The sequence below is a fragment of the Eptatretus burgeri genome, chromosome 2, assembly GCF_056783735.1.
Source record: "Eptatretus burgeri isolate ZD-2024b chromosome 2, Ebu_testis_v1, whole genome shotgun sequence".
NCBI classification, from domain to species: Eukaryota; Metazoa; Chordata; class Myxini; order Myxiniformes; family Myxinidae; genus Eptatretus; species Eptatretus burgeri.
Window position 1 is genome coordinate 151,908,249 of NC_140962.1, and position 20,185 is coordinate 151,928,433.

At 46.8% G+C, this 20,185-nt stretch overlaps 2 protein-coding genes across 3 annotated transcripts in view; one reads left to right on the forward strand and one right to left on the reverse strand.

Moving 5' to 3' along the window:
- Positions 1–5,651: 5,651 nt before the first annotated feature.
- Positions 5,652–20,185, forward strand: part of LOC147033567 (uncharacterized) — a 59,187-nt gene continuing 44,653 nt past the window's right edge. Inside the window, exons 1-2 of one of the 2 annotated variants that reach the window (XR_015051605.1) lie at positions 5,652–6,908; positions 7,226–7,308. The gene's annotated coding sequence lies outside the window, so the exon portion shown is untranslated. Of the gene's footprint in view, positions 7,309–20,185 lie in introns of both variants that reach the window. The other variant, XR_015051604.1, reaches the window with a different exon arrangement.
- LOC147033568 (uncharacterized) lies at positions 7,868–9,163 on the reverse strand (the record flags this gene model as incomplete). Its single annotated transcript, XM_085851689.1, has 1 exon — positions 7,868–9,163. A coding segment is annotated over one exon (1,296 nt), but the record flags the coding sequence as incomplete, so codon positions are not given.

Sequence of the window (20,185 nt, forward strand, 5' to 3'; positions counted from 1 at the left end):
TGGGGGGAGGAGTGACTCCCACCCAAGGGACCCCGGGGTCAGAGTAAAGTGAGTTAGCGGGGTTAGTCAAATTTACAAAATGGAGGTCGTTTTGTTGTTGGTGGGAAAGTAGGCTCGAGACCCATTTGGAGGGGTGCAGGAGCCCTGTTGACGGGCTTGGGAGCGTGGCTGCGAAAGGTGAGTATCGCTGAGTGGGTACCCCGGGCACCAGGCTAGTCGGCCGCGGTAGGCCATGGGCCCATGGGGGGCCGGGATAGAGTAGTGGGCACGGGTGCGCCTGCTTGGTGCGGGGGCCCGGGGCGCCATTAGCCGCGTGGGCAGTGTTGTGGGCACGGGTGACCCTCGGAAAGGGGCCCGGTAGGCCGGCCTGCCACGTGTGCGTTTCAGGGGAGGTGCCATGGGGGGCACTCCCCGGTGTTAGGGAGCTGGTAGGCTCGGAGGCAGTGTAGTGCCCGGGGGTGCCATAGCGGGAGATTCGGCAGAGGGTCGTGCCTGCCAAAGGGAGCCACGTGTCCCAGCCAGGAGACCGTGTGAGGGCACGGAGAGAAAATTGGGGGGTGAGGCCCGAAATTGTGAGGACACCAACACAGGCGACGGGAATCTGGGTTGTTAGAACCAATAGTTTAAGCGAGAGGGGCTTGTTGAAAGCCCCGGGGTAGTTTAACAGTTAAATGGTTAGGTTAGATTAGGAGATGTACCCCTCCGCACCATCCATCCCCTCGCTCTCGTTGTGGGCCGCTGGACCCACTTTGGTTATAGATCGCCGAACTCTGGGGAGGCCATTCTGAGGCTTAGTTGGGCCTCGACACAGGACGTTAGCTCTCCCTTATTCCCCTCCGGGAAGGGAACGTAGGGGTTGGGAGTAGGTTAGGTGACAGGATAGGTTAGCCGAACAAGGACGATAAAGGGGGTTAGGGGACGATTTATAGTGGGGGAGTAAAAATAAAAACAACAGAAAAAAATTAAGTTGGGGCTAAATTGGGGTTTGACAAATTAAGGGAGTGGGTATGTACAGTGACAGGCAAAGGCGATAGGTGGGAGGGAGACAGGAAGGTAGGTCCGAGCCCGCCTTCCAAGTGGCCAGCACCACCGCACTCCCTCCACCAACCTCCACTGAACGGCAAGAGCTGGCCAACTTCATCGGCTGGCCGTGTTTTGCTTCAAGGCGGAGGCCGGCCAACTTCGTCTGCAGCTGCTGTGCTGCAAGGCCTGTGCCGGCTGGATCGTCTGCAGCTGCTTAGCTGCAAGGCCTGTGCCGGCCAGTTCATCTGCCGGCTGTGTTTGCCTGCAGCAGCCTTCTTCTGCGGGCTGTGTTTGCCTGCTGCCTTTGCCATGCCATGCCCACTGCCCACGTTCACCAGCCCCGTTCAATTTTTGCTTTGCCCCCCCCCCCTGTTCATTTCCATGTGCGCCAGGATCAAGGCAACAGTTTGCAAGCTGCAAGAACTGCCCTGTTGGCAGCTACAACACGGGACTGCAGTGGCGGCCCGTGCACCGTGTTTGTGTCCATGCATCCATTCGTTGTGCTCATTGCGTGTGCCACTTGAGCTGGCACGGAGACTGCGTTTGTGCAGCCCATGCACCGTTGTGGTTCACTGCATTCAGTTCAAACCGTTCATGCATCCATTCGTTGTGCTCATTGCGTGTGCCACGTGAGCTGGCACGGAGACTGCGTTTGTGCAGCCCAAGCACCGTTGTGGTTCACTGAGTTCAGTTCAAAAGGGAAGGCCTTGGACTGCGTGTGAGCAGCCAGCCACGTTCCCTGTCACCTGCATTGTTTGAGCCAGAGACTGCATGTGGGCAGCCTGGCTCCCTGCTAACTGCTTTTCTTTGCAGAGTTCAATGATCCTGGGCCATGGTTTAGTGTAAAATTTGTAAGTTAAGGTAAGATGTACTGTAAATATGAGTGCGCCCCCGGCATGTATGTCTTAGCGCCGGCAATTTTATTTAAGTCGTCCGTGTGAGTGAGTTTGTTTAGGTAGTTACGCATCCCTCAGGTTATTTATTTTGGGGACACGAATACCATGAATGTCGCACTCAGGAATCCGTAGGTAAAATGTACTAGGGGAAAACTACACATGATGGCACACGAAAATTTGACGACTCGGGACGAGTCTGTAAAAAGGGAAGGGGGTAGTGTTGTGGTTACCAAATTCGCAAACCACCATTCAGGTCCCTTCGGTGAGGTATCTCGGTAAGTGCATGTGTAGTTAGGTCCAAACCCGTTGTCTAGTGGGAATACATGTCATTTATACGTGCTGCGACTCTTCAGGATAGCCGTTTTTCTTTTACTATCTTTATTTTGGACCAACCGCCATGATTACCACCACAACCACAACATCAACCACCAACCACAACACCGCTTCACCACAACCGCCACGACCTTCACGTCACACCTCGCAACCGTAGCATCGCCACCGTTCTTGCCCCGCTGTGGGTACCGGTGTTGGACTCGTGCAGGGCGCACGTTGAACAGCGTGTACAAAATCACGGATTTTGTGCTTCAAAAACGGATCAAAAACGACACACGCCCACTTTTTGCCGTCCAATCGGTGAGCGAGGGGCGATTTGGCCCCGCCTCCAGAACGATCGATATATGCAAATTTGTGGATCAAAAAGCCTTCACGCCCACTTTTTCTCGGGCCAATGGGGAGCGAGGTGAAAGGTCAAAGGCGACGCTACGGGGGGGGGGGGGATAAAAGGACCGTGTTCGTCAGTCAGAGCCGTGTGGAAGTCTGGAGCCCGAAGCCTGCAGTAGCTGGAGAAGCTGAAGAGAGTCGAACGAGGGCGGTGGAGCTGCTCGTCCAGAGTGCGGAGAGTCGGAACGGAGGGGAGAGGCGGAGAGGCGGCAGCGGCGAAGGCAGACGAGGGGGTGCTCGCGTCGGTGCCGGGAGCTGCACGCCAGAGGGAGGCCGGCAGCGCGACCTGGCCGAGGTGGAGACGCACACCAGGGATAATAAAGATCCTCTATACCCCGAGCATCAGCAACCCCCTCCTGTTTCCCCCCGCGCTGAGATAGTGCGACCAAGGGGCCCCTTTCCCACCCCCTGCCAGACACTGTCCGCGAGGCCCGCGGAGTGAGGCGCCATCGCCGCTCCGCGTCTCATCACCAGACGGGTAGGCGCGACCCGGTCTCGGCCTCAGGCCCGCCTCATTCTTGGGGGTATTCTTTTCCTTGGTTTTGGGTATGTGTTGTCGGCGCCGTCTGTGAAGTAGAATTGTATAAGTGTTGCCGTGTGCTCGGTAGTCGGTATTAGCTCTGCACTGTGTTTTCACTTTTATATTTGCTTTTTGTGTAAATGGAATTGTGTTTTCTTTTTTTTTGTGTGCTTTTGGTGGAATTGTATTTGTGTGCTTCCCGTGTGCCGCGAATAAATGTGCTTTATTGTTGAACTGTTCTCCCGCTTCGCTTCGTCTTTTCCCCCATTGAATCCTCATCTTGCTTCACGTAAAGGGTTGGTAGTGGGCTGAATACGCCCGATAATTAATCGAACCGTCGACGTCGACGATAACACCGCTCGGTTATTCTGATAGTACGGAACGGGTCGCTTAAGTGGCCCGTGTCCGAAGTCGACCTGCGGCGAGGTGCGATCGCCCGGTCTACCCTCCGCGTGGGTACTTAGGTAGGTCGAATTTGGCGAGCAACCCTATCCCACGCGGGGGCTGATTGGCTCGATCGCGGTGAGACCGAAAGGTCCACCCGTGACTGGTTCCCGGCGTTAGTCCGAGAGGGTCACGACTGGATTGTCCGTCCGGTGGGCGACGTGCCGCGATTCGAGTTACGTGGCCGTCAGCACGCCGGCGGGCGCGAAGACCGCAACAATATGTATGTGTATATATATATATATATATATATATATATATATGTATATGTATATGTATATGTATATTGTTGTGGGCCGGGGGTCGGTGGCGAGAACGACCACTAGGTGGGGAAAGCTTGCGTTGTCTTCCACCAAACTCCCCGGAATTGTAGGCCATCGCTCGGTTAACTCCGCGTGCCGACGGGCCGTTTAACCAACCATGGTCGCCAATATTTCAACCGCGTAGTGTAGGGTCTATTTGTCGATAACCAATTTACCTAATTAACTACGCGATTTCGTCAACCGGGGAAACCACGCCCTCGACACGTCTTGCTCAAACCGGATCACTCGACCGACTGCGGTAGAGTTCCAACTACCGACTACCAACTCCAGTTCGGGTGCAGCCGAGCGGATACTGCCAAAGCCGTGCCGGCTGGAATGAATGGATTGTCGGCGATAAAACCCCGCCGAAACTCAGATCCGAACCATGCTGGAGCAATTCAAGAAGGGACAGAAATGGACTGGAAATATTTCGACAAATGTTTATTTACAATAAAAAGACAAAGGCAAGACTTAACGCGAATATGCAAGAACGAATATTTTCAATGAGCAAAAACACTTATTCAGATCTACTTACAAGACGGGCCCACACGCAGACACACACACAAATGAAAAGAAACCCGGAGTCTTTATTGGACCCTTGCAGCCGTGGAGAGAGACCAGCTGGGGGTCAGAGTTCGGTGGTGTACCTGACCGTCGGAGGAAGGGCATGCTCCGCGATGCAGCACCTGACAAAGGTCGTTGGTCCGGTCCCCAGTCGCACATAGGGACTCGTGGTTCGTGGCGGAGCTCGGGTGGTGAACAATCGGGGTCCACGGAGGGAGGTCAGGATCGCTCTATCCTTCCTTAAAACTCCTCGTAGCAGCCACTGTGAAACTCCCGAACCCCGTACAGCCACCGTGAAATCAAACTGACTGCTTACAGCCACCGTGAAAGCAAACTCGACTCGTTACATCCACCGTGAAAACAAACTCGACCGGACCCCTTTTTTACAGAGAGTCTCGGAGATTTATTGGCCTCTCTCCACAGGGAGGGGCCCTTGGTGAAAACGCACCTTGCTGTCCGCCTCTGATTGGACAGGGTGTTCCGGCCCACCTTTCTGGGGCGGGGCCTCGGCCCCTGCCAGGAGACCCCAGTTTCTTCTCCACGTGGCTTCGCTCTCGACGAGTAACAGTGTCAGCGCCGCGAAGGTCATCGTACAAGAGTTACAACATTCGTGCGAGCCGAGAACTGGAACCGCGAGACCCCCTCTCGGCAGGTCAAGGTACGAGCAGCCAGCGGTGGTGATGGAGCATGATGAGCCGAAGGGGTCATGCAGATGGGATGGTTGTTAGATGGCTGTTGGAGGGTTTATTTGATGTAAAAATTTAATAACCTAACTACAAAAAAAAAATCGCAACGCACGCCTTTGATTCTCACACGAGACAAAAGGAAAGGGATCTGACTACACACATACTTAACGACATAACTGACTTTTGAGACATCTGTATGTTGAATGCTTATGGTTTCCAGATCCGTAACAAAACATATATATATATATATATATATATATATATATATATATATACACACACATACACAAAAACATGCAAATGTACACATGCACAAAGTACATAAAATGACAAACACAAAGATTTAACTTTCAACAGGGTTTTGAAAAGCAAATACCAGTGGGAAATTAGTGAAATTCAATTCAAAATTTATATTGGGTTGAGAAAGAATATGATGGACATGATTGTGGTATAAACATTTGTGGTTTCAATTTGTGAAAGACCACCTTTGTCATCATCATCATCATCATCATCATCATCATCATCATCATCATCATCATGTCAGTAATGACCATTCATCACCACACATCAGTTGTAGAAGAACATTGGTTCTGAGATAAAAGCTCGGTAGGGAGCGAACGTGAGCGAGCAGTAGGGAGCAACAGCAAGTGTCGGTCAAGCGGTTGGTCTCAGAACCAACATTCTCCTCCTGCTGGGGTCTAAAGGGTCTTAAAATCTACAAAGGGTATAAATGGTGTCAAGGGGACAAAAAGGTCTGAAGCTCAAAGTGGTTAAGAGTCCAAGCTGTCTAACATGTCTGAAAGGTGTAAACGGTCGAAATGGTGTTCATGTCTAAATGGAGTCAACGGACTTAAGGGGTGTAAAGGTCTCAATGGTCTATATTAAATAGCGAACCAACATTTACTCAGATTTTGACACTTTATTTCATGTCACCTTTACGCACCAAGCACGTGTGTTGTTTTATCTTAGCGGATTGGCATAAACAGCGGTCATGGGGGAATTGTGTCCAACTGCATTTTCCATGAATTAGAGGACACACATAAAAATTTTCCATAAATAATTTCTGCTAAGATGGTTTGAATCATGAAATGAAAGATAATTTCCACGTATATTAAGTAAACCACATGTAAGTTCATGCAGAACAAAGATGTATGTCCATATAAGGCTACCTCACTCAACATTTTCCTTCCAGGCCAGATCCCCAAGTCCTCTCCCTCCCCTGTGCCTCGTGCCACAGATTAGAGAATGACTTCCTTTCACACCACCAAGATATCTTTGCCCCTCACACCATCATTTGGCATAGTGGGATAATACAATGCACCAGCTTTCCACAACACAATGAAAACAACAGGATTGTCATAATGCCCGTCATGATTGTGGATGTTCCATTTGGCAATAGGGTTCAAAGCCTCATTGAGGTGGTATGCTATCAAAGGCAAGTGGGAATGAACAAGTCCAAAAAAAACACAAGGAAAAACAGTGGTCCAAAAGATCAAGCCTGGATTTATTAAAACAATAACGAAACATCAAAATCGTAAACATAAAATGCATAAACATGTGCGGTCGCAATGCTTTGTTTTCTATATTCACGCTTGATAGGATGGAACAGGCACTTCATCATTTTTGTAACCTCCATGTTATTTTGGTCAACACTGATACCCCGACAAGCAATGTCATCTGTTCCTTTTTGTACCCGAGTGCTATGTCCGGTCACAATGCTACATTCTCGCTTGATGGGCTGGACAGATTAGACGTGAGCACATTGTCCTCGCTTTCAACTATAGCTTTTAGATCATACTTCCATGTTTGTTTGTTTTTTTCTGATACTGGGATATCAACGTTTTTGCAGATGAGTCAGTTGATTACTCCCTGCACGTTGTTGTGCCTTTGTGCGTCCAGGTATTTTGATTGATTTGTTTTTATATCCCAAGAGAAGGTGATTGGAGCTTCCTATTTCTACGTTGCAGAACCTACACTTGTTGGACTGACTCAATCATGTCATCTTATTTAAGCCTTTAGTTCGATATCCTTGGTCTTTTTAAATTTATTATGACTCATTCTCCATCCCAGTGATGCTCACCACTCCTCAGGAACTCCAATCCATCCAGCTGATTTTTTTTGAATCTTCCTGCTCTTCTGTCATTCTCCCAATTGTAAGTGTACATTTGTGGGCATTCCATGTTATACTTCTCCTTTTCTTCTTTGCAATCATTGTGGCTGTTTGTGCTAATGTTTCAATTTCATGCGAAGCATCTTTTATTCTCACCTGTTATTACTTTTCTGCAACTATGTTTGGAATACTGGTACTGCAAGTTTGTTTCTTATTTTGATTTTGTTTCTTGGGGAGATAGATGCTTGCAGATTGAGTCTAGTGATTTGTAGGTATCCCTTGGCAATTGTTTTCCACATTGGTTCGTGACGGATTTGGTGGCCTTCTTATACCCCGGAGTGTTTGTACGGTACTTCATTTTCTTAGCTTCTGTTTCACTGTTGTTTGGTCGATATTTAACTTATCCATTTTTTGGCCTACCTCCTATGAATGTATCAATCTTTTGATGCTAATATAAAGCTGATGACTGAACAATGGTTTTGCTGCACACAGAACATTTGTTGGGATTCTCTCATTAATGAAGTCTTTGATGGACACGTAAAGTTGATGATTGAGCAAAACCCCCAGTTGCAGGCACAACACTTTGGGGGCTTCTCCGGCACTTAACTGAAGGCAGAATAAGGGTAATTCTCCCGTTGGTAATTGTTCACCGCATGCATCATCTCATGTTCATGGAAAGTGGTAGAATCAGTAAAGGTCTTGAAACACACAGAACACTTGTAGAGCCTCTTAAGTTGGTTGCAACGTATCTTCCCTCCAGTCTGTCCGGTTTGGTCTCCGTTGTGTGTTTTGTTATGTTCAATCAACTGCGGTAAACCAAAAACGACCTTGCTGCACACACAACACTGGGAGGGCTTCTCTCCCGGGTGTATTTTATAATGTTTAGAAAAATTTCCAAAATATGCAAATGCCTTGCTGCACAGAAAACAGTTGTAGGGCTTCTCCTGTTGGTTTTTCTCTCCAGTGTGTATTTTCTTATGTTGAGACAAATGTACTGAACGAGCAAATACCTTGCCGCACACGGAACACTGGAAGGGCTTCTCTCCGTTGTGTATTTTATTATGTTTTGCCAAATTCACCGAATGAGCAAATGCCTTGCTGCACACAGAACACTTGTAGAACTTCTCTCTAGTGTGCACTCTGATATGTTGAGCCAAACCTGCTGAACGAGAAAATACCCTATTACACACACAACATTTGTGGGACTTTTCTCGATGGTTGTTACCTCCATTTGCGGGTTTCAGAAGCTTTACCGTGTGGATACGAGCATGCTTTTTCAAACCAAAAGAATAGGAGTACTTTTTTCCACAAACCTCACAAATGTATGGACGCTCTCCTGTGTGGGTAAAGGTGTGAATTTTCAAGTTGTATGAAGAAGGGTATGCCTTGGGACAGAATTTGCAAGCATATGGACGCTCTCCAGTGTGAATCCGCATGTGTATCTTCCACTTACACAAGTTTCCCATTCTCTGACCACACATACTGCAAATTGTACTGCAGGTGTATGACTCCTCAGGGTGGACACTACGAAAATGCTTTCTCAAATCTGAAGGGGAGGAGAACGTCTTTCCACAAACCTTGCAAGAGTACGGGCGCTCCCCCGTGTGAATCAGCATGTGAACATTCAAATCCCTCAACCTCTTCATTCCCTCACCACACACACTGCAGGTACATGGTCTCTCTGTTGTGTTAGTCTCAGTGTGGTTCACCAGTTTGCTCTTGTAACAGGTACGAGAAGAATAATTAGAGCATTTCTTTGTTTTGTCACTGAAAACTGGTCGGTGCCTCTTCCTGTGCCTCATCAATGCAGCCTTTGCGTTGAAGGTGTGAGAACATGAGGTGCAAGAAAACTTTGTGGCGTTTTTCCTCCATTTGCCTGCAAAGATGATTAGCAAAAAAAGAAAAGAAAGTCAGATGTCAGAAACTCTGCTTTTAAAAAGAATCTCAATGTGCGGCTTTGAAGGCAATGCTTTTGTTTACCAAATGAAATGATGAGCTGTGCAGGATTTGGATGAGATAAATTATCTCGATAGATGAGATGAGATAAATAAGTTGCAGGTTACCATTTACTTTTGTGAAGTGGATTTTTTTTTCTCAATTTCTCATCACAATGTCAATCATTACAGGACAATACACAACGACACCATTTGAAACAAAAGAAAGCCATGGACTCGTGACTTTCGGACAATTAGCTTGATACCCCATTTATCAGAAGCAACGTTTAATATTATGGCAAGAAGTACGAGTCAAAGGCAATATTAGTTTGCTGTAGAGGAAAGGAACAATTTGATTATGTGGAAGTACTACAGAGCATCGATCAAACCGATATTCAAACCGAGACCTGGGCACGTACATCGATGATCAATGTCTTCGATATGAAAGCCACAAACCCTATACTGAAGATACGGTGGCAGGAATATGTGACAAATGAGGATCTACGTGGAATCTCTCAACAGACAAACTTGTTTTATATTGTCAATATCGATTTTGTATACAATTCAACTCAAATAAAATATTCATTTTTTAAAGGTAGAAACTATTTTTGAAAGTTTACCGCCATTGATGCAACGTCTTTCACACCAACTTATTTAACACATTACATTACTTAGTTATCCGTGCATGTTGGTTGTGTCCTGAAAAACTACGTTTGCTGTTTGCAATTATTTTTCAGTTTTGTTTGACTGCAAGACAGGCAGACAGTATAAAAGAAAAAAAAAACATTGGACCACTGGACCTGCATCTTATCTGGGCCCACACCTAATATTGTTACCAAATTTTGGTAGCATTCTGACTGGTGGTTCTGGAGAAGAAGACTTTGGAAGGAATTTATGTGAATTTCCCAACAATTGACAGTCATCCATTTTGAGACACTTCTGATTGATCAGGTGATCAGCATGGCCTCCGCAATTTAACATCATGGCCCTGTCCTACTGTTGTAACCCAAATTTGGTAGCATTCTCACTGGTGGTTCTGGAGAAGATTTTGGAAGGAATTTACATGAATTTCTCAAAAATTGACAGTCATCCATTTTGAGACACTTCTGATCAGGTGATAAGTATGGCCTCCACAATTTAATATCATGGCCCTGTCCTACTGTTGTAACCCAAATTTGGTAGCATTCTGACTGGTGGTTCTGGAGAAGATTTTGGAAGGAATTTATGTGAATTTCCCAAAAATTGACAGTCATCCATTTTGAGACACTTCCGATCAGGTGATCAGCATGGCCTCCGCAATTTATCATCATGGCCCTGTCCTACTGTTGTAACCCAAATTTGGTAGCATTCTGACTGGTGGTTCTGGAGAAGATTTTGGAAGGAATTTACGTGAATTTCCCAAAAATTGACAGTCATCCATTTTGAGACACTTCTGATCAGGTGATAAGTATGGCCTCCACAATTTAATATCATGGCCCTGTCCTACTGTTGTAACCCAAATTTGGTAGCATTCTAACTGGTGGTTCTGGAGAAGATTTTGGAAGGAATTTACATGAATTTCTCAAAAATTGACAGTCATCCATTTTGAGACACTTCTGATCAGGTGATAAGTATGGCCTCCACAATTTAATATCATGGCCCTGTCCTACTGTTGTAACCCAAATTTGGTAGCATTCTGACTGGTGGTTCTGGAGAAGATTTTGGAAGGAATTTATGTGAATTTCCCAAAAATTGACAGTCATCCATTTTGAGACACTTCCGATCAGGTGATCAGCATGGCCTCCGCAATTTATCATCATGGCCCTGTCCTACTGTTGTAACCCAAATTTGGTAGCATTCTGACTGGTGGTTCTGGAGAAGATTTTGGAAGGAATTTACGTGAATTTCCCAAAAATTGACAGTCATCCATTTTGAGACACTTCCGATCAGGTGATCAGCATGGCCTCCGCAATTTAACATCATGGCCCTGTCCTACTGTTGTAACCCAAATTTGGTAGCATTCTGACTGGTGGTTCTGGAGAAGATTTTGGAAGGAATTTACGTGAATTTCTCAAAAATTGACAGTCATCCATTTTGAGACACTTCTGATCAGGTGATAAGTATGGCCTCCACAATTTAATATCATGGCCCTGTCCTACTGTTGTAACCCAAATTTGGTAGCATTCTGACTGGTGGTTCTGGAGAAGATTTTGGAAGGAATTTACGTGAATTTCCCAAAAATTGACAGTCATCCATTTTGAGACACTTCCGATCAGGTGATCAGTATGGCCTCCGCAATTTAACATCATGGCCCTGTCCTACTGTTGTAACCCAAATTTGGTAGCATTCTGACTGGTGGTTCTGGAGAAGATTTTGGAAGGAATTTATGTGAATTTCCCAAAAATTGACAGTCATCCATTTTGAGACACTTCCGATCAGGTGATCAGCATGGCCTCCGCAATTTATCATCATGGCCCTGTCCTACTGTTGTAACCCAAATTTGGTAGCATTCTGACTGGTGGTTCTGGAGAAGATTTTGGAAGGAATTTACATGAATTTCTCAAAAATTGACAGTCATCCATTTTGAGGTACTTCTGATCAGGTGATCAGCATGGCCTCCGCAATTTAACATCATGGCCCTGTCCTACTGTTGTAACCCAAATTTGGTAGCATTCTGACTGGTGGTTCTGGAGAAGATTTTGGAAGGAATTTACGTGAATTTCCCAAAAATTGACAGTCATCCATTTTGAGACACTTCCGATCAGGTGATCAGCATGGCCTCCGCAATTTAACATCATGGCCCTGTCCTACTGTTGTAACCCAAATTTGGTAGCATTCTGACTGGTGGTTCTGGAGAAGATTTTGGAAGGAATTTACGTGAATTTCTCAAAAATTGACAGTCATCCATTTTGAGACACTTCTGATCAGGTGATAAGTATGGCCTCCACAATTTAATATCATGGCCCTGTCCTACTGTTGTAACCCAAATTTGGTAGCATTCTGACTGGTGGTTCTGAAGAAGATTTTGGAAGGAATTTACGTGAATTTCCCAAAAATTGACAGTCATCCATTTTGAGACACTTCCGATCAGGTGATCAGTATGGCCTCCGCAATTTAACATCATGGCCCTGTCCTACTGTTGTAACCCAAATTTGGTAGCATTCTGACTGGTGGTTCTGGAGAAGATTTTGGAAGGAATTTATGTGAATTTCCCAAAAATTGACAGTCATCCATTTTGAGACACTTCCGATCAGGTGATCAGCATGGCCTCCGCAATTTATCATCATGGCCCTGTCCTACTGTTGTAACCCAAATTTGGTAGCATTCTGACTGGTGGTTCTGGAGAAGATTTTGGAAGGAATTTACATGAATTTCTCAAAAATTGACAGTCATCCATTTTGAGACACTTCTGATCAGGTGATCAGCATGGCCTCCGCAATTTAACATCATGGCCCTGTCCTACTGTTGTAACCCAAATTTGGTAGCATTCTGACTGGTGGTTCTGGAGAAGATTTTGGAAGGAATTTACGTGAATTTCTCAAAAATTGACAGTCATCCATTTTGAGACACTTCCGATCAGGTGTTCAGTATGGCCTCCGCAATTTAACATCATGGCCCTGTCCTACTGTTGTAACCCAAATTTGGTAGCATTCTGACTGGTGGTTCTGGAGAAGATTTTGGAAGGAATTTACGTGAATTTCCCAAAAATTGACAGTCATCCATTTTGAGACACTTCTGATCAGGTGATAAGTATGGCCTCCACAATTTAATATCATGGCCCTGTCCTACTGTTGTAACCCAAATTTGGTAGCATTCTGACTGGTGGTTCTGGAGAAGATTTTGGAAGGAATTTACGTGAATTTCTCAAAAATTGACAGTCATCCATTTTGAGACACTTCTGATCAGTTGATAAGTATGGCCTCCACAATTTAATATCATGGCCCTGTCCTACTGTTGTAACCCAAATTTGGTAGCATTCTAACTGGTGGTTCTGGAGAAGATTTTGGAAGGAATTTACGTGAATTTCCCCAAAATTGACAATCACCCATTTTGAGACACTTCTGATCAGGTGATCAGTATGGCCTCTGCAATTTAACATCATGGCCCTGTCCTACTGTTGTAACCCAAATTTGGTAGCATTCTGACTGGTGGTTCTGCAGAAGATTTTGGCAGGAATTTATGTGAATTTCACAAAAATTGACAGTCATCCATTTTGAGACACTTGCGATCAGGTGATCAGGATGGCCTCCACAATTTAACATCATGGCCCTGTCCTACTGTTGTAACCCAAATTTGGTAGCATTCTGACTGGTGGGTGTGGATAAGAAGATTTGTGAAGAAATTTACTAAATCGGCCATTTTGACCTACTTAAAATAACGTGACCGGAGTGAACTGTGCCATTTAATTCCTACTCCCAGTCAGGAGAAGAACGTTGCTGCCAAATTTCAGCCGGATTGATTCAGCAGTTTGTCCGGAGAAGTCGAACTCGGAGACGGACGGACGGTGCACGATAACAATACCTCATCTGGAATTTAAATTCCAGATTAGCGAAAAAATATCTCGCTCCTCTCTGTGCATGTGTGACTGGGTCAAAATCAGTCAAAGTACTACTAATCTGCAGGTTCGCTTTTTTCATATATATATATATATATATATATATATATATATATATATATATATATATATATATATATATATATATATATATATTGTCAAGGCTTGTGTAAGAGCTAACACACAGAACATATAACAAGGGGAGCAGGAGACAAGAGGGATGGGAGAAAGAAGCACAAATAGTGGGGAATAGACACATGAGATCTGTGGAAGGGAGAGGGATTGGGGGGTGGGGGGGGATACATGGAGTAAACAAGATTTCAGGACTTTCAGGGACTTTCAGGAAGGAAAGCAGAGAATATGAAAGATGGTTTTGAGGTGGATTAATGGGGGTAGGAAAGATCATGGTTTTGGATGGGGGAAGACAAGAGATGGTGGTGAATAGCTATTTTGAAGAACTGGAGGGAAGAGTGAGATTGAAGAGTGTGTGGGAGTTTATTCCAAAAGTGGGAAAAAAGAGGAATGAAAGAGTGAAGGTGAGCAGTGATTCGTGATATTGGTAGTTTTACTGGGCTTGCCTGATGGACCTTGAGTGCCCTGCAGAAATATTGGGGGGGGGGGGGAGAGGAATATATCGCAGACAGAACATGGTGGGTGAGGCCAGAGAGGAGATTGTAGAAGACAGAAAGACCACTGTGGTCAGTCAGGAGCTTTGTAAGTGGTCAGGAGCTCAAGTGTGCCAAGGAAGGACTTCAAGAGGTGACTGGCTTTGGAGGCCAGCTTGGAAATATGGCTTTCCCAGAAAAGATCATGGCAGATAGTGGGACCCAAAAATTTGAATGAAAGGACTTCAAAAGGATTGTGGAGAAAGTAGATGTCGGGGGGTGGGGGGGGGGCGGTTCCAGACGGTCCTTTTGGATAAACATAGTGAGAGTGTGAGATTTGTCCTGATTGAAAGACATGTTCCACGTGTTGAACCAGTTTGTGATTTTATCCAGATCTGCAGAGAGCGAAGAAGCTGCTTCTTGCTGATCTGATGACAGATGGTATGTCAGAATGTGGAGTCATCAGCAAAGAGATAAAGAGGATTTTCCAGAGAGTCGGAGAGATCATTGATGAAAACCAGAAAAAGAACAGGGCCCAGAACGCTACCTTGAGGAACTCCAGCCTGGACAGGAAGAGGGGATGAAAGAACTCCATTTATGGCCACATATTGATTGCGACAGTTTCCAATTCATGTTCTGATTCGTGTTCAAAATATGACATTAAATTTAAATTAAGTTGTTCCTCGATCGTAAAGTGTCATTTGTAGACAGACAGATAAAACGAACCAATTGCTTCACCCTACTTTTCACTTCGCGGAGTAAATAAGGTGCCAGTGACCAACCTCCAAGTCTCCTTCGAGTTTGACATATTCGTATGTTCATTTTGTGGGATCAATCGAAAACATTGAAACAGATCTACGTGATGAAATCTCCTCAGATGATACTGTTGCACTTGAACCACGTACTGACACACGTCATCGTCAAGTGACGGCATCCCAGATCTGACCCCTACCAGACTTTGTTTTCTTGTATATGGAGAAAGATTAGCATCCCAAAACAGACCACCGAACTCCAAACACTCAATGAATATGAACATTTTGCCAGATTTGTCCAGTGTTTGTCTGATCAAACCCCGGTGAGACACCAAAAGATCGGGCAAACATCACAACATCACTCACTTCAACCACCGTGGCTCAGAGTACTCCGTCATCCAGCCATACCATTGGAATAACATGCCCAGATCATCGACGTTGGATCATTCCTGATAGGTTATCAGGAAGCGCTGCATCGGTGTCACCCTCTATATCCCATGAGCAGACAAGCTTCACCGACTCCCTCAGGCTCTTCAATCTCATTCTTCCTTTCAGGGATTTAACACAGGTGTTCCCCACCATCTCAGGTCATCGCACACCCCAACCCATGATGTTTTATATCCCCATTAAACCTCCCAAAGCCCATCTCATTCCGTGTTTCTAAGTTTACTTCCACGTCTGTGATTGTGACTTTGTGGCGTTATCCATCTTGTTCACCCATTGTGTCCTCCTCGTGTCCCTTATTCCACCGCATGTGGCTCTACTTTGTCCCACTTACCTGCTGTTGGTGTTTTAGTATTGTTCTTCAAGAAGTGTTCACCCCCTCCCCCCATTTTTTTCTGTTGTTCCCTCCACCACGATCCTGGTCCTTTGTTCTCATGTGCTGGTGCTTTGTGTGTCCCAACTCCTCCACGAGCCTCGACTTTGCTAACAAATGAATAAAAACACCTCTGCTCAAGGTCATCCAGCAACGTCACACACACCGTCATACCACAGTCCACCTGAGATCCACAGAGGTGGTTGGGGTACCATTTCCAGGTGACGTTATGAAGAACAGCGCCTCCCTCGGTTGGGGTCGAACAAGAAGGGTGAGAAGGTTTTTGTTCCCTACTCACCATTATCGGTGTTCCTTTGATCTCCTTCAAGACATAAATGCTCGTCTTCAACCTTGATCCGGACGACTCCACCAGGTCCACCGGTCAACTCGGTGTCCTTTCCATACCCGGGCACAACGACCCGTTCCGATCCTCTCCCCGCACGGCATGACTCCATGTACCGACAGAGCTTGACGTACATGGTGTAGGTGAACCTTCGTGCGGACAAAGAACAGAGTCGAACCCTCACGGTCGGGGGCTCGGCCTGAGCACAGAGAGCTCCGAGGATCTCGATCCCGAGACCCGTAACCGCGGCTCGGAGAGACTCCTCCGATAAACCCTGGATCCCAATCAATGCCGGGACAGGCCCGTGGTCTCCCCGAGCTCTCATCTCGTCCATTGTCCATCAAGAACACGTGCCGATGACAAATAAATAAATAAAACCACTCACATTTTCTACATTCCTATTGTTGGAGGACTTTGTCTTTTCTTAGCTACTAATGTCCAAATAAATTTCCACGTGGAGGAAAAGACCCCAGACAGACCAACCAGTTGAGAAGCAATGAGCAAAGGCATACGTGACGTCGGTGCCGGATGAAACAGCGCGCTGTTCACACCTGAGAGGTCCTCGCCTTTTCCTTACCTGGAGGCTCGTGGGCGTAATTGGTGTGAGGGGAGAAACCAGAACCTCGCGCTGAGGAGGGGAAATCGGAGGTGCCTCTAAAATGACATTTGTGGTTCTAAACTGAGCAGTGTGTGATTGACGGAATGGGGAACCACTTGGACACGGCTGAGCGGCTCACACAAGACTATCGGAGAAATGTTTCATTTGAACATGATGTGTTTGGCCATGCCAAACAAGCATCGTCCGAGTCGATCATTGTGTTCCTGGAGGGAGGCGTTGTGTTCGTCGGTGGTGGCCCGTTGTTTGTCAGTGGTGTCCCACTTTTTGGAAGAAAAAAAAAAAAGAAGAAAAACAAACGTTTGCTTTCATTCTGAGCAGGGAGGCAGCTCCAGAAGTTTCTAGCTTGCTCAACTATTCCCATGTGATTGCAGTAGCTCATCTACGTCATCGACGGTGGACTTCGTCCATTTCAAGTCGGTTGGCGAGCCAGATGATGTCGCTGGTGATGGATTGCTATACCACCTCACATCCCACAAAGCTGTTGCATGTGCCCGACCATAACTTCTTCCACACAGCATTCATGCAGGTGTTGGTGACCTCCTCCGAGGCCATGCCAATGTTTTCAATGGCCTTCATAATGTTTAACGACCTCCAGAAGTCCCTAGTTGACTGCTCATTGGGACCATCTTTTGCCTCGACAAGGTTCCTGAAGGTCCATCACAGGTAGTATGCCCTAAAATTTGCTTTAACCCCCTGGTCCGTTGGTTGCAAAAATGAAGTCGTGTTGGGAGGAAGGAACACCACCTGGACAGGTAGTGAAGTCTGGAGGCTTTCAAGGTTGTCTGAGTGGCCTGGATTATTGTCCACGAGCAACACTGCTTTAGATTTAAGATTGTTTGCCTTGTCGTAACGCTTCACAGCAGGGCAAAAACTTGAAAAATGCCACTGTTGAAAAGTGTTCATTGTCACCCAGGTCTTGTTGTCGGACTTCCAGATGACAGGCAGCTTTTCCTTTGAAAACCCATTCATCACTCGTGGATTTTCTGAATGGTACACGAGCAGAGGTTTCAGCTTAAAATCTTCCGGCGCATTACCTCCCAACAGCAACGCCAGGCGATCCTTGGCGGCCTTGAATCCTGACACATACAACTCTCAACAGGAAATGAATGTGCTGGAGAGCATGCGCTTCCAAAAGAGCCCAGTCTGGTCCACATTGAGAACAAGCTGAGGAGGTTGGTTGTCATGCTCATTGATCGCTTTGAGCTTGTCGGAAAATTCACGAGCTGCCTGGTGAGGTGGATGTGGATGTGTGATGGTTGTTGCGACAATTGAACCTACCAAACCAACCTCCATCCATCCATCCATTGGGACCATACTCTGTGCAGGGCATTGGTGCTGCCTCAGCACTCCTTGGCTATTGAGTACAATCCTGGACGGGTCGCCACTCCGACACAGAAACCAACCTCGACTGGCCGAAATGGTCTCCATTGACGATCCCTCGCTTCCTTGTTCCCGCAAGTGAGCAAAGATACTCCTCGCCTTCTTGTGGTATTGGGAGTTACATGAATATTGTTACGGATCTGGAAACCATTTGCATTCAACATACAGATGTCCCAAGAGTCAGTTATTCCGTTAAGTACATGTGAGACAGGTCCCTTTCCTTTTGTCTCGTGGGAGAATTAAAGGGGTGCATTGCGATTTCTTTTTAGTTGGGTTATTAAATCTTTACATCCAGCGAACCCTCCAACAAGCCATCTAACAACCATCCCATCTGCATGACCCCTCGGCCCATGACCATCCACCACCAACCAGCTGCCTTCTCGCACCCTGACGTGGCAAGGCAAGATCTCGCGGTTCCGGTTTCTCTGCTCCCACGAACGTTGTCACTCTTTCACGACGGCCTTTGCAACATTGATACTGTTACTCGTCAAGTATTAACCCGCATGGAAGAGTGGCTGGGGTTTCCCGGCAGGGGCCGTTGCAGCGTTGATACTGCGACTCGTCAAGTATTAACCCGCATGGAAGAGTGGCTGGGGTTTCCCGGCAGGGGCCGTTGCAGCGTTGATACTCCTACTTGTCAAGTATGAACCCACGTGGAAGAGTGGCTGGGGTTTCCGGGCAGGGGCCAAGGCCCCGCCCCGGAAAGGTATGCCGTGGGACCCTGTCCAATCAAAGGCGGACAGCGAGGTGTGTTCATCAAGGCCCCTCCCCGCTGAGGGAAGTCCATAAGTTCCCGAGCACTCTCTGAGGCGGGGGTCTTTTTGGGGTCTTGCAGAGTTTTTGGTGGGTCTTTTTGGAGGGTTGTTGCCATCACGAAAGGGGTTTTTGCTGTTACGAATGTTGTTGAGGGGGCGAACGTGTCTCTGCTGGCCCTCCACAAGGAAGGAAAGAGCGACGCCGACCCCCCCTCCGTGGACCCCACTACTCACTACCCGAGCTCCGTCACGAATCTCGAGTCCAATACGTGCGACTGGGGACCAAACCAGCGACCATTGTCAGATGCCGCAGCATGGAGTACCCCCTTTCTTTGACGGCCAGGTACCCAACCGAACTCTGACCCCCAGCTTGTCTTTCTCCTCAGCTGCGAGGGTCAAATAAAGAACTCTGGGTTTCTTTTCATTTGTGTGTGTGTGTGTCTGCATGTGGGCCCGTCTTTAAGTAGAACTGAATAAGTGTGTTTGGATCATTGTAAATACTTCTTGCATATTCGTGTTAAGTCTTGCTTTGTGTCTTCATTTACACTAAATAAAACTTGTTAGAAATGTTCCCAGTCCGTTTCCGTCCCTTCTTGCATTGGTCCAGCATGGTTCGGATCTGAGTTTAGGCGGGGTTTTATCCCCGATAATCCGTTCATTCCAGCCGGCACGGCTTTGGCAGTTTCCGCTCGGCTGCACCCGAACCGGAATTGGTAGTCGGTAGTTGGAACTCTACCGCAGTCGGTGGAGTGACCCGGTTCGAGCAAGATATGCCGAGGGCGTGGTTTCCCCAGGAGTCGAAATCACGTAGTTAATTAGGTAAATTGGTTATAGAAAAATAGACCCTACGCTACGCGGTTGAAATATTGGCGATCACGGTCGGTTAAACGACCCGCCGGCTCGCGGAGTTATCCGAGCGACGGCCTTCAATTCCCGGGGGTTTGGTTGGAGACCACGCAAACTTTCACCACCTAGTGGTCGTTCTCGCCACAGACCCCCGGCCCACAACAATATTAATGAATGCATGATGAACCTGAACTGATGAGGTAGAATCGAGAGTGACGTCGGCGGGCCTTCGAGGAGGGCAGCAGGAGACGCCATTAAAAACGGTTGAGCGAAAGATCCTTCATGTGGGCTGACTATGCCACACAACACTTCTCCATGATGATTATCAGCTGGCT